Source organism: Cyrtonyx montezumae, unplaced genomic scaffold (genome assembly GCF_038088225.1).
Source record: "Cyrtonyx montezumae isolate F1298 unplaced genomic scaffold, pur_monq_1.0 scaffold_6, whole genome shotgun sequence".
In the NCBI taxonomy this organism is placed as follows: Eukaryota; Metazoa; Chordata; class Aves; order Galliformes; family Odontophoridae; genus Cyrtonyx; species Cyrtonyx montezumae.
In genome coordinates this window covers 7,016,968-7,032,027 of record NW_027072067.1, presented here as the reverse complement: position 1 = coordinate 7,032,027, position 15,060 = coordinate 7,016,968, and the positions used below count along the sequence as shown (strand labels likewise).

General features: G+C 39.4%; 1 protein-coding gene across 2 annotated transcripts in view; it reads right to left on the bottom strand.

Moving 5' to 3' along the window:
• Positions 1-15,060, bottom strand: part of FAM120A (family with sequence similarity 120 member A) — a 50,474-nt gene that overhangs the window by 14,743 nt on the left and 20,671 nt on the right. For both annotated transcript variants that reach the window (XM_065749762.1, XM_065749763.1), the window contains exons 8-11: positions 14,566-14,653; positions 11,926-12,150; positions 8,427-8,601; positions 1,302-1,551 (exon numbers count right to left, since the gene is read on the bottom strand). In XM_065749762.1, coding sequence (XP_065605834.1) covers positions 1,302-1,551; positions 8,427-8,601; positions 11,926-12,150; positions 14,566-14,653 — 738 coding nt within the window. The remainder of the gene's footprint in view (positions 1-1,301; positions 1,552-8,426; positions 8,602-11,925; positions 12,151-14,565; positions 14,654-15,060) is intronic.

Here is a 15,060-nt window from a genome sequence, read left to right as displayed (position 1 = left end):
CAGCTGTTATTCACAAGCTTCCATTAGCAGATGATAAATAAAGCAGCATTTTACCTGATCAGAAAAGTCAGCAGAACACAGCAACAAGAAATCTTGTTTGGTCATCTAGACTTGAACGCTTAAAATGCACAAAATACCAAAGAGATTTAAAGTTTAAATGTAAGATCACAACGAAGACAGATTAGCTGTGAATCAGTTATGCAGTTCACAGCAGGACAGCCTGCTTTCAGTGAAGGAGAGGACGGGCCACCAAAACAGACCTTAGGATTTATCACTCATGTTTTCTGACATAACTAAAAATAAAATAAAGGTTAATCGTCTTTACAAAAAAAGACTAACTGTAAAAAAGATTTTGTGAATGTGGTTTCCAGATAACATATTACTCTGAAATTACCTAATCAGTGAATTTAATTCTCATCATTTGAAAGAAGCACCTGACAAAACTTCATGTCTTAATAAAATTGAATTTATACATGCCATGTGTCACAGGAAAGAAACACAGCCCAAATGAACGAGGAATTCTACTGTGTTTAAGATGCTATTTGGTCTGGGTTGGTTTTTTGTTTTTTTTTTTTTTTTGTATTCTTACTACTTAATAAGGAGAAAAAGAAAAGATCTTCAGTCTTCCAAAGGCAAGACAGAGTAGGGTAGAACTGGAGACAAACCTACATTAATCTCTCGCAAATGGCTTGAAAATTCTCTTCTGCAACAAGTTAGCTTGTAAATCTGGCTGAAGCCAAGGTTAGTCATATTGAAACAATAACACCTTCTGAAAAAGATCAGCATCTTTCATTCCTAGTTCAATTTCTAATTCAAAAATTACACAGAGTATTTTGAACCTCGTGACTCTGTTTAATACCATACTTCCAATGTTGGTTATCATCATCTCAACCAGCTGAGTAACTGCCACAGGGAACCTGACAGAGCATCATGCCCAGGAACCTTCCATCTCAACAAGCTGCTCAACAGCTGTTCCTTGCTCACTCTACTCTTTCACTTAACAACTTCATCAACATAAGATGCCAAACGTTTGGCTCTTTTTCTTTTTTTTCTTACAGTAAGGGTAAATTAATTCAAACGTATGGAGGCCTCTTAGCAACACAAGCTTTTTCTCTACTTCAGTTATCTAGAGATTGAAGAAAGAAACCTTGAAGGATGCAGCATGCTTTAGAGACTACCAAAAGTGATGTTCTATAAATGAAACAGGATCCTACTTCCAAAGTTGCAAGTGTTAAACACATCACAAAGATTAACCTGTACAGTAAAAACTTCATTCTGTTTTACCTTCAGGTAACACTGACCTTAGTACACAACAAAGCACCATAAGATGAGTGGGCACATTAGTTGGATTGAGCATTGCTGGTGTATCTGATCTCATACAGGCCAAAAATGCCCTCATTCTTCGATTCTTGTCTTCTACTGCTTTTCCAAGCCACAGCTTCTTCAGATTAGGACAGGTCCATTCCCTGAAGGCAAGTGCTTCCACCAGCTCAGGGGTTTGTGGAGACTTTCCTTTGTAAGCAGCCCATTCCTTAATTATCACTGGTGAAACTATAAAATGACAACAGATGAAAAAAGTTGAAAAGGTTCACGTATTTAAAACTCTGTATACAAGAAATCTTGATCCAAGAAGTGTTCCTTTGACATTGCTCAGGATCACACTGTTGAACTGGCAAGTCAGACTCCACATGGACTGTTTTCAATTGCCATCACTTAGAAAATAAGTACACGCAACCAAGCATGCATCAGGAATGTGACATTAATAATTCCAAATTTATATGCAACACTGAAGAGTTACATATATTGTTCTAAAGGAGAATACTTTGAAAACACAACTTTCCCCTAAAATACCTGCACCACTGACTAAAAACCTACAGAGATAGAATAAAAATAAATAAAACATCAATACAAGTATCCTCCATTTGTGTTTTTTTAGGAACAATATGATCCTACTGATGATAACTTAAATGAGATTTAAAACTAAAGTCATGCTTGCTTGTACTGCAGAGGAATTAAATCTCAAGTACAGGTTTCATTAGTTGGTTGTTTTTTAAACCTAAAAAGAATTATTAAGCAGTAATTTACATAAGCCTTTCAATAAAAACTGCTGTAAATTAAGAGGTTACTATTTTTGTGTGTGCTGTGCTCTCATCTATGAAAACAGTGTTTGACCCTACACAGGTGCTAAAGCATCTCCCCTTTTACGTTTGAATGCAACAAAACCAGAACGTGAGTTTAAAGTCAAGCCTGACAAATGATATCTTCGGCCTTGGAGTAATCCCAGCGTTGACACAGCCCAAAATTTGTTCGCACTCCTCTCGACTCAGAGCCCAGCTATGCAGTGTGGAAAGATGGAAGGAGCTTGTTAGCGAAGCTCAGGTTACAGCCCAGAGAAACTGCTCCACTAGTGAAGCAGCACATGAGACCAGAAAAAAACCTGCTCTTTCTGTTGGAAGCCCCTCTGTTACAGATTGAGAAAGGAGTGCTGCTGGTGCCAGGATAGTTCTCACAGCTACAGAGTCCCCATCAGCGATCAGACATCAGCCTTGCACATGATTTCATAATTAGGGGCAGGAAAAACCATGGCACAGGCCATGGTCTGGGTTTAAGAAGAAGCTCCAGACCACCTTAAAGTAATCTCTCCTGCTTTTCTGGACTAGAACTACTACTCTAGCATTATAGCCACACTTCACAGACAGCAGGCTGTTTTACAAAGATAACATGCAGCAATGAAAATAAATATGCTGATATATTTAGTTAGCAGGCTCACTACAAAGTCACGTTCTATTTTGGTTGCTGCCAGATTTTACACACTAAGCTACTCAAGATGGGCTTTAACAGCCAGCAGAGCAACTCTGTTACTTGCACAGGGTCTATCACACAGGTGTTTAATTCTTGCTTAGGCCTGGGACAGCAAACATGAACACATAAGATGCATCTTCTGAAGGCTTTCAAACACAAAGCCTGCTCCAAAAGTAGTATCTCCTGTTTTCTGATGCTGGCCCATTATGTCAAAGGTAGATAGTGGTGGTATGGCAGTACAGGCTGAAACTTTCTGCCAATATTCCATTGCACTTTGTTGCACATGACAGATGGCAGCAGAGGGGCAGTCTGACAAAAAAGTGCAGACAAGCAAAGGGGTGGAACTGAAATGCTCCACCTACTGACCGGCACTGATGCTTGCTGAACATTTATGGAGACTGAGGAGGACAACATCGGAATGTCACAAGATTTGTGTCAGGTGGGTCCCATGAATGCACAGGAACAGAAAGAACACCACACACAAGGTTGTCAGTACACCTACTGAACCTGTACATGGCTGAAGGTGGCAGTTCCCTGGATCACATGATTACTGGTGATGAGACATTGTGTTACCACTATGAGACAGAATCAAAACCAGCAGTGATGGAGCGGTGAGATATGAGTTTCACACTGAAGATAGCAGCAATAAATGGGTAAAGTGATGTGCACTGTCCTTTGAGATAGGAAAGGGGTGATCTCCTAGGCATTCCTAGAAACTGGACAGAATTCTATCTGTTTTTCCCTAATAACACCACCACTGTAGCAGCTCTGAAACAGGGGGACACCTCTACTGCTGCAGATTTTAACAAGCATGACATGCAGGCCCTTGTTCATCACTGGCAAAAACTGCAAGCTAATGGTGGGGAAAATGCTGAAAAATACTCTTTTGTAGTTGATGATTTACCAAGAAGTGTTACTGCACTCATGTATCTATTGTAATTTCCATGGAAACAAATAGGAGGCATTACTTTTGGAGCAACCTACACAACCAATTGCTCTGGTTCTTGGATGCAAGAGATTCTTTTAGCCTGAAACTTCTTAGCTCTTTCACCAAACAGCTAGGGAACACAATAAGGCTACTACACAGAACAGTTTGCAGTTCAGCGATGAGAAAGCCAAACTGCTGACAACTGATAAAGCAGTTGTGGTCTGGGGTTCTACTCTTCCTCCCTTCAACCTCCTGGAGGCAATAAGCCCAGCTACACTCAGCATCTCCGTCTGGATGACCCCTCAGAGCCAAGCAGATGCAAACTCCCTAAGCAGAGCACACTTAAGCACCCTCAGAAGACCACTCCCTCAGCTTCCATCATAGACAACTGTGAGGATACAGAGCTCTGCAGAACACGAATGTTTCCTTATCTTCACACAGCTTCTGCAAAAACAACCTCCAGCTTAAAAGAAGGAAATATTTTGTCTACAATTTCCACCTGAAATCTTATCTTTCAATATCCAAGTGTTGTTCAAAGATTTTAATCCTGGCATGACAATTTCCATGTTATGAGATGAAGATCAAAGAGTGCCTCAGTTTGCTCTCAAAAAGTACCCTCCTCAGTAACACGCTCCCTGTAGTGGTGATGCTGAAGAGCCACCCTGTGCCTCTTCAAAATTATGCAACGCACTTGTAATTTCAGGAAAGGTAACCACTCCTCTTGGAGAATGGTTTAGTATGAAGATCAGTGGCAAACAGCCTCCCTCCTGTGAACGACGGGAAAGAGTTATAGCTGTACCAGCTGACAAGTAGCTGCAGTACCGTTCACTCCAATTTAGCATTTAACAGATGAATCTAGGACTAGTCCACATCTTCTTATTTCTCCAGAGCATTTCTTACACATTGACAACTTTGTACTGGGACTGCTGCCAAAAACACCATCTTGCTCAAGTGCTGAGTATCTCTGTCCTCTGAGGAACGTTTTGTGTTTCCCTTCCAGGACTTCCACTTTGAGATAAGAAACATCTACCCTGAAGACTACATTAACTACAACAAACACTCAGGATAAGTGCACGTTCAGTCACAACACCACAGAGCTAATTATACTGTTTTTCATAATAAACTTCCTCCTGTTGCTGATTAGTAGATTTGAATACTCACAGTAGCCCAAGGAACGGTACAATATTCCGATGTCTGCTTTGAACATCACCCTCAAGACACTTGAAGGTCAGTCCAAGTGCAGAAGTTCAACATCAACCTGCATTAAGGTTACCTGCTTGATAAACATACATGAATGTCACAGAGGATGTCCAAAGTCATAAGCAACAGCATCCAGCATGCCCCAGCTGTATGTTAAAACCTTCACTGCTACTTGTGACTCAGATGTTCTTTTGAGAAATTACAGGACTGGGCAACCACCAACTGCAGGAAGTTGATCAAAATCAGGCACCACGTTCTGCACTTGGGACAGTGCAGCCCTGGCTATGCACACAGGCCATGGGACAAGAGGCTGGAGAGTAGCCCTGAGGAAGGGGATTCGTAGTTCCGGTCGACAGCAAGTTGAACCTGAGTCAACAGTGTGTCCTGGCAGACAGAAGGGCCACCCATACCATGGTGTGCATTAAGCCCAGCACTGCCCTCCAGGTGAGGGAAGGGACTGTCCTGCTCTGCTAAGCACAGTGTTTGGGTGTCACAATATAGGACATAAAAATACCAAGGCACATCCAAAGGAGGTCTGTGAAGATGGAGAAGGGTCTGGAGGACAAGATGTGTGAAGAACAGCTCAGCTCCTGTGGTTTGTTCTGCATGGAGCAGAGCAGGATGAGGGGAGGCCTCATGGTTCTGCAGCTCCTCAAAGGGAGTGGAGGGACAGCAACAGAGCCCAAGGGAATGGCATGGAGATGTCAGGGGAGGGTCAGGTGAGGATTCACCTCCATCACAGGGCAGAGGTCATTGAACAGACAAGCCAGGACTGCACAGCCCCAGGCTGCCAGACTTCAAGGAGCACTGGGACATCGCTTTCAGACACAGGGTTTGGGGGGTGGTTTGCAGAGCCAGGGGGCAGACAAGATGACCCTTGTGGGTCCCTTTCAACTTTAGGATGTACTATAACGCTGTGATATTCTCTTAGCATTTTTTTCCCCACAAACTAACCATGTGAAATACCTAACACCTTTAGAAAACAAAGACAGCTAATGCAGGTAAATCAAGGCTCTTTTAACCCCATAATCCTCATTGACAGAACAGCCTGAGCAAAGCATGTTTGATTTTGCAAAAGGGCAATTGCTCAAGATATGATTTTCCTTCTGGCAGAAACGGTGTCAGCTGAGTACATCCTTGATGGAGAACATCATATCACAAGGTGGCTAGGCTTAAAATAACAAATCCTCAGATCCAACCAACAGTTATGGCAGCTTGTACAAGCGTGCATTTCTCCACAGAGTGGAAAGGGCAGATGGCTTCAGTGCTTGAAAAGAAGAGCAAGTCAGACACTTTGACTGCCTCCCCTCACAAGCAAGGGGAACAATGCCAATGGCATGCCCTTGGCACCAGAAGCACAATGCAAAACACTGCAATTCAGCTTTTCATGTCCTCTGGGAGCAGACATGAGAACATGGCCAGAAAAGGCACTACTTAACAGACAATTATAACTAAAAAACCTCACTACTCCTAACAGATCTGTTGTTTTTTAATTGACTTCTCACTATATAAAAATAATAATGATTTAGAAGACAGAAAAGACCAATTTTATGACAGATCAATTACCTTACTATCTAGGTATTTAGTAATAATACTGACACGCCAAGTTTATTACAAGCTTCCTATAACCCTAACACATTATACAGCTGCAAATTATTTACATACAATTACTATGTTGCCAGTGTTATGGTTCATACAACTCTGGAATTTTAGATATATTAATATAATTAACTGTCCACACAAACCTACAGATAACACATGTCTTTTAGAGATTAATTCAGTTCTCATAATTGTTCAGACTTTTTTCTGCTAATTACTCTTTCATACTTATTTGAGAGCAGCAATAAAAACAGAATCACAATCATCTGTTCATTATGGCCAGTGTTGTAGCCCTCGTAGAAGCCAGTACGAGCGACTGAGTGCAACACAAGATATTTGAGGAATCAGCTCTTGCTGTTTAAGATGCTATTCTCTGTCTCTTGCACAATTTGCTCAGTTCATGCCATTTTGTAATTGAGATGACCAAATGAATTGCATTCCTGTAACCCACCCCTTTTCAAATCACAGACTATCATCTTAGCTAAAGATGTATCTTTACCAGCAATTGTAGCTTTGTGGTGAAACTAACAGTGTTTGAGCAGATGTTCCAATTTTTGTTTTGTTTTGTTTTTTAAAAGCATGGTCAGTCCTAAAATAGAAGTAGGTCAGGTAACAGAATGTGTCCTGCAACAATATTGCTGGAGCTCCTGTAACTAAACAAAGTCAGAAGTAGCACTCAATCTCCACTGAGAATAAACCTCTGAAAAACAGCATAAATGAAAAGACAAATTACATGGGAATCCCAATAGTCTACAGAGAACATTCCAGACTTACAAGATGAAAATACCCTGAAAAATCAAAGCAGACCTTCAGCAGTTAGTTATTTTACTACTACAAATGTTGTAGTACACTTAAGGACAAAACTCTTAATGAGGACAAACAGGTACTGCAAGTGACTTCATTAATTTAATCCTGAAATAACCTCGTAACCTGAAATACAATGTTATTTGAGTTAAAAGGGTTAAGCTTCTGACAGTGAGTGAGGAGACAATCGAACAGGGTGAATATTAATTCCCATGGGATAACCAAGAGTAGCGGTTTTTCAAACATGGTTGGAAGATTGTCAGCTTCCTCATGAACGTACAAAACAACTGATTATTTTTTTATGTGAAGACTGTGTATAATGCATTCCCACATTCTCTGCTTTTTAAATTCTGTATAGAGACACAGACTCCTACATATGAATGCATACTTCTGCTGCTATCCACTTAATGCTTCAACATTCCTTTAACCTATGTAAGACGCTACTGTAAAGTTCAATCATTTCCCTGCATGCATTTCATTATAAAGAAGTAAAATACTCCAGAATGAGGAGAGTGAATTTTCTGGAATGGAAGTAATTCGTGGAAGCAGAAAACTTAAGAAGATAACTTCCAGGTTAACGTGAGGATTTAACAGCCATCTTGCTGACTGAATCGGCAAGAAGTCCTTCTGACAAACCTGTTCACAAAAGTTTAGTCTGCTTTTACTTACCTCACACCTCATTTCTGCAGATTTTAAACCACGTATTTATGTCAACACTTGAAAGTTACTAAACAGAACTGCTCAGAATACAAATTTCCTCAAATTAAGTTCTAACATATATCTTGAAAATTCCATCAAAAAATAGTATTACTTGCTGCAAGCCTGAGAGCACCCTGAACAGACATCTTACAAAGCAAACCCTGGAACTTGCTTAGAAAAGGGTAGCACTTGAAGTTCTCAAGCTGCAGCAAGACACAATATCTCAAATTAAAAACATCTTTTTCTATTACCCATGGATCAAATAAGCCACAAATGCCCCCAGTTCTATAGCTACATTCATAAAATCTTCTTAACTGTTCTCATTCAAATTACAGTACAAATGAAAACACAGCAAAGGGGAAAAGAAATAAAGAATGGATTCTCCAGTACATACATTCTGGTGGAAGTCTGTTCTTTCTAAAAGCGAGTCTTTCCGTTTTCTTTCTGCTTTCTGCCAAACTAAACAGGACTCCGTAAACATACTGACGAACTGGCCTATAAAGCAGAGCAGCAGGAGGCAGGTCTTTGTTGGCTTCATCTTCTATAGACACGGCAATTTTGATTTCACCCTTTTCCATGAAAGAAATTAGAAAAATGTGACACGTCAGAGTGAGCAAAAACGAAGTATTCAGGAATGCTCTGTAATCAATCCAGCTCGAAAGTGAATCTCATCTTGTCAAGAACAGGATTCAGCAGTCACGTGGATATTATGTACACGAAGGTAGTACCAAAGGAGTATTACACTGCCACAATCTACTTCATTTCTTACAGTAAATCTCTGGGCTCCAATTATTCCCTTCACTTACCTTTTTTTTTTTTTTCTCTTCCCCCATCACATACTTGTTTATTTTTTGTTTTGGTCTGGATTACATACAGATACTTCTAGGAGCAAAACAGTATACACAACAATAATGTAACATGCCTACAGCAGCAACAGACAATCAGAGCACATTTGAAGAATAAATGCTAAAAGTCAGCCTAGATTGCAGACAGTCATTTCCAAAAATATTCCTGCAAGGATCTGAAACAGTACTGGGGATTCAGTGTAAAAAATAACATCATGAGAAAGCCTGGCCAAAAAAGGGCAACTGGGAGTTACATAAGTAATACTGTTTCAAACGTGGGTAAATAAACCTTCAGCATTTACCGCTCTCTTTTTCAGAAGCAAAACATGAGAAGACCTTCCAACTCCCTTGAAATAGCAGCAATGTTGTGTTTTTGATATCTGTGCATCCAACCATGCTGTTTCTTGGAAAACAACTCGTACCTATTAGTAAAGTTGTCAAGAACCACTAATACCTTTGAAAGCTTACTCAATATTCTCCTTTCTTTTCTGGCATCAATGATCTCAAAAAAAATCTCCTTGAGAACAAACCTCATCCGTTTCCAGGGATGCATCTCACAGATTAAGTTCCTGTTGTTTTCTAAAAGGGCTTTTTTATTTAATTTTCTTCCCATTTTAAAATGCCACCAATTTGTCCTTTTTGTGTACAACAATGAAAACCTGTAACGTAATTCATTAAAGTTTAATTCCTCCTCAATAAATGCAACCTGAAGAAGATCCCCATCAGTCTGATTTTTTTTTAAGTGTACAAGAAAATTTTAAACAAATTAACAAAAATTATCTCGTGTAGGGAGAACACAGATTTACAACAACACTTAAAGGAGTCACACTGACATTTCCAAATAAATCCTCCAGCAAAGGGATGTGATATAGGGAAACACTATAGTGTACTGTACACTCAAAAGCCCTGACAATCAACATAAGCCAGACGAAAATGCAGAAACTGGAGGAAGCTGTGAACAGCTGTAGGTGTATAACTACACAGAAGTTACCAGCTTGCTTCACACTCTTTGTACGGCCTTAGGTTACATAAAAATCTCTATTGTATCCACAGTTTTAGATATATGGTTAAAGCATTAAAATAAAAGAGTTTATCTTGTATACTCATGTTTTTACTACAAAGTCCTGGCCTTTTTATTTCAGAAATAAATTCATTACGGTTTATGTTCTTCGAAGTGACAGTAAGTGGTGGCACAGAGCACGATGCCTCATTTTACTAAATGCTATCAATTCCATCTCCTCTAAGATCAGACCCTGAAACTTTATTGAAGGATAGTATTTCTAAATTGTGATGTTACAGCAGTGTAGAAAGGCATCAAGGAAATTTATGAGATCTCTGAAACCAGGTAGAGGACTGCTGGTTTGCAAGTCAACAAAAATCCACCATTACAAAAGCAGGCAAAAACTTTCAGACCTAGAAAAGGGTTTAATTAGTTCTACCTCCCATTTTCCTCCCATGTTTAGGGAAAGAAAAATACAAGTATATGTGAATTAGCAGCAAGACTAACTAAAAAACATTAGTGACATTTAATCCCTTCACTGCATTGCTCCCAGAAGACTTTATATTCAACACCAACATGCAAGCACTTTTGCTATTGCCATTCTAACTGTCCCAGCAGTGCACACAATAGGTGACATCCTGGAGTGAATATATTACAGTATAGTCAGGTTTAACTCAGACAACACTAGATTAGGTATAAAGGATGTGTGAAAAGTTTCCCTGTGTAACAGCAGCATAATCCAGAACATCTTTCCATGCCAATTTCTAAAGCATCTCAACAAGCTACCTGTCAACATATTTATGGCATACTCGAGGTCCCAAGTGAACATTCAAAAGCATTTCAGGTAGTGGAGGAAAAAATAAAATAAAGAAGCAGTACCTATGTATTAAACTCATGCTGCAACAGACTCTAGATTCTTTTTTATTTTCCTGCTAGGAGTGAATTCCCAAAATTCAGATGTTTATTAGTTTCTAGTATCTAGTAGTATTTTATTAAGAGTACATGGCCATACAAACTATGAAACAGAACTGGCACCCAATGGTCTCTGCAGGTCTCGTGGATCTTCTCCACCTTTCTTTGGTAAACATGGGAAGCTCAAAACATGACAGCAATACCAAATATGGTGCAAAATAAACACATGAGAAGTAAGAAACCCAAACCCTGACAGAGTAACCTTTCCTTCTGTACATTTCCAATTACAGCCTCCTGTCTGTATTGTCCTGAAATGGATTTTTTAAGACAAATGCAAATGAATATCAACGTGGATGGTGCCCTTTTGCTGTATGAATACGTACAGTGAACGGGCTAGATGTACAAGTACCAGTACTAAGTGTTTTGAACACTACAGTGGAACAGGATTAGTGGCCTCATTCTGGGACTCTTCTGTTTGCACTCAGAAGGAGAAATGAACAGAACTCATTCCTTTGGAGCCCAATTAAGTTGAACACAGAGCTGTGCAGGAACACTGCAGAAAAAGCAGCCTAAGCTGTGTGGAAGCGCTTGCAGCTTACCTGGGATCTCAAGGCTAGCACATAAAATAAATCAATGACCAAAGAACTCATGGCATCATCATGTTCTATAACTGCATTTTATGATACAACAAAAGGGATTTAATACAGGTGCTATGTATTTACTGGGGATGGCTACGAAGGGTAAGAGGGATCACGTTATAAGGGAAAACAATCTAATTATTCTTTAACACTGAAAACAGAGACTTGGCAGAGACACCAAAGCACATGTCACGCTTTAAAAATGGGCAACAGATATGCACACACATGCACAAACATGGACATGTAGAAGTATCAAAATAAAACATTAAAGACAAACGACGTATTCTGTTGTTTTTCTCTCTTTTTTTTTGAGTAAATAGTAATAACAGTCAACTCTGCTACTGGAACAATGTGTCAGCTGAGATTAGTGGTTAAAAATGAAGAGGAGAAAGTGCTAGAAGCACTAAAAACAGACCAAAACTCAAAGCCATTTAACCACAAGTGCAATTATCTTTACAGAAAGACTATTTTATAGCACATAATTTTAAAATGCCATACCTTGGTTAGGACATGAAAGATGTAGGGATACATTAACCCCTTCTTGTGCCTGTGTTCTGCCACTCTTAATACTTCAGGTGCTACTGGAGGTAACGGAGGGGTAGTAATATCCATGTGGTTTCTGGTGGGCATTGACAACAGGCATGGGATTTGTGGATTACTGGTTTGATTCCCTTTGACATCAGCTGCCTGACTTCCTGAAGAAGCACTAGAGGAACCTTCTGCCTATAACAGAACACATAACATCAGTGCTTTTTAATGTGTACAGAAGATCAGCCAAGAGAAACAGAAGATTCTCTTCTTCATCCACGGTGAAAACAGTGAAGACTCCCATGTTCAGAAAACAGATCATATTAGTTTCATGTCTATAAACTATGGTAATAGTTCAGAAATTACTTTTGAGACTGCCATCCATTTTGAGCATGTGATGATGTATTATGCATAAGTATTTTCACAATTTGTGCATAAAATTTTACATTTTACAAATCCTACAGAAAGTAAAAGAATGGGGGGTGGGAGGAGTCCTAATCAAGCTAAGCTTGTTCGCCAGGCATTGATGGAAAATACAGACCCCTGTAAAACAGGAAAAAGCTCATCTTCCAACAACCTTCTAGAAGAAGGTGCATTTTAGTCAAATTAGGCTCTAACAAAATACCAAAGGGGGAATATTACTTTCAGAGTACATTTTAAGCACAGAATAAAAGAGGACATTACTGTAAGATTATACTTTGGAGTTGGTAGCCCAGACTTTTAATTTGTGGAAGTGATAGTATATAGAATAAACGGTTAAAACCTGTGGTAGAAAACCCCTTCACACAAAATGTTCTCACAAACACATTATATCACATCTCTTTTACATTATCACGTATTTCTTCATCAGTTTAAAGACTGTTATTCCTGCCTTCTCCTATCCCAGCAATTAAAATGCACTGAAACAGTGGTCTTCAAACACTTAAAATGTGAAACTACCACTGTTGAAAGTATTATTTTTTTTAGTGCTATACATCCACCCAAATGAGAAGAGCACGCCTTTGTCATGTCTAATCCCAAAGTGGGACAACTACAAGGCGAGAATTTTGACATGCAAGTCACAGCAAAAGGAGCATCAAGACTGGTGCTGTCTGATCTATGCTCAGTTTCCAGCGCTTCAAATTACCTCAGAAACTCATACAGCTCATCCCAAAGTGGAAAATGTCAGGAAATATTTCTTTTTCTAATCATGTTGTATGTATACCCCTTCAGGAAATAAGTTAAGATGTACTCATAATTCTCCCCACTCAGCTGAAGAGATGGAACTGCCTTCTGCTACTGAGGGCTGAAGAATTAAGTTTGATAGTCAAGTAAATTACGTAAGTAAAACAAATTGAACTGGTTGCACTCAAGTTGGACTGAATGCATACATCCCCTGGAAAGTTGAATCACTCCTTACATAGCCCTAATTCTGCACGCACAAAGAGGCAGGCAGCCATGCCCTGCAGCATGGCCCACCCAGCCATCACCCAGCTGGGGGAGCAGCACCCTGCTGGCCAGCCCCCATCTCTGCTCCATGGGGCAGCACAGCACACACAGGGCCCTGTGCATGGCCACAGAACAGACATAAAGGAATGCAATAGGTCACATTAGCATTTGCATATGGTGACTAATCCACAGGCAGATACAGTTATGTGGGGTGTAGTCTGCAAAAATAATAACCATCGATGGATGAAATCATCAGCTTGATATTTAAGCACGAAGCCAAAGTTTACTGGAATGCCTATGACAAAGGTACAGGGAAAATGCTCCTCTGTTCTTCTACAGCTTAAGTAACTTAGGTTTCTTTTCTTTTTTGTTTTCTCTTGTTCTCGTGTTGTTGTTGTGTTTTTTTTTCCTGAAAATAAGCCAATAGCTAGAACACAGTTCCATCACAAAAACGCAGAGGTATCACATGCAAACCATCAGAACATTCTAAGAAGGGCTCAAAATCATAAAACAGACTATCACACTTCAAGATACAAAACCACTGTCAAATTAGAAGAAATTAAACAGGTTAATATTAGGTCTTTAATAATGGCTTAATCATCCCACCCTTCCTTAGTTAAACAGCAATACATGGTAGCTGGTCCCATGGACCTCTTCAATACACGTTATATGAAACTCTTACCAAGCACTTCTGAAGGACTTCAATTCCTCAGCCAAGCTTTAACACACCTGGAATAGTCCACAGCTAGTGCTAAAATACTGTGTTAGAGCAGTTCTCACTACACTGTAGCTTACATGACACCCTGTACCTGTGGATAACATCTCAGTTACAACGCTACGCTCCTTAGTAAAAACAGAAAGAACAGACTACTGTAAATACAGGTAGCAACATGCAAGGACGAGGCTGGTAGCTAAGGGGTTCATGGGTTTGTTTCTACTTTATATTTACTATTTTCCAAAGAAAGCTATTTTTCATTTTTTATGTATATGCTGACAACATTCCTTGGAAACTTTTTAACTCAACTTTAAAGCCATCATTTTATAATTCACAAAAACAAACAAAAAATCACATTAAGTCTGACCAATCAGTTCTGAAACTTCCACTCAGAAGTTTGGTATAAAACTTAAAACACAAAACAATGCATTGCAATGTTTGGAACTTCATCGTTCCAAAGGAATTACCTTTGTTTGGTCTCCCAGGTCTCCACGTGTCTGACTTTCTGACTGGGTTCCTGTTTTTTCCCAGCCTATTTTGTTCCCACCGACATGGCTGAAGGACAGTGTAAAGAAAAACACAGTGTTAAAGTACCACTTAAGATGCAATAAATCCTTGGCTGCTGTTAATTGAACTACTGATGAGAAAGGACATTAAGGTATGCTATGTATTAGAAATGTCAATTAGTAGTTATCTAAGTGTCTTCATGACCCCTACTTTTACTCATTTACACTATATCAATACTTGGATTGTATTTCAAAGTAACAGGGAATCCCCTTCGATGACTAAATAATGTTTGTGCAGGAAAAATTCTTGGTTGATCTTGGAATACCTGTCACCATGCCAAGTAATCTCCCTTCAGTCAGAAAGACTACAGTGATAAAGCCTAGACTTCAATTTCCAAATTAATTCTAAATGTATTCCATAAAATCATTAACAAACACTGAAAAATACTTTATATA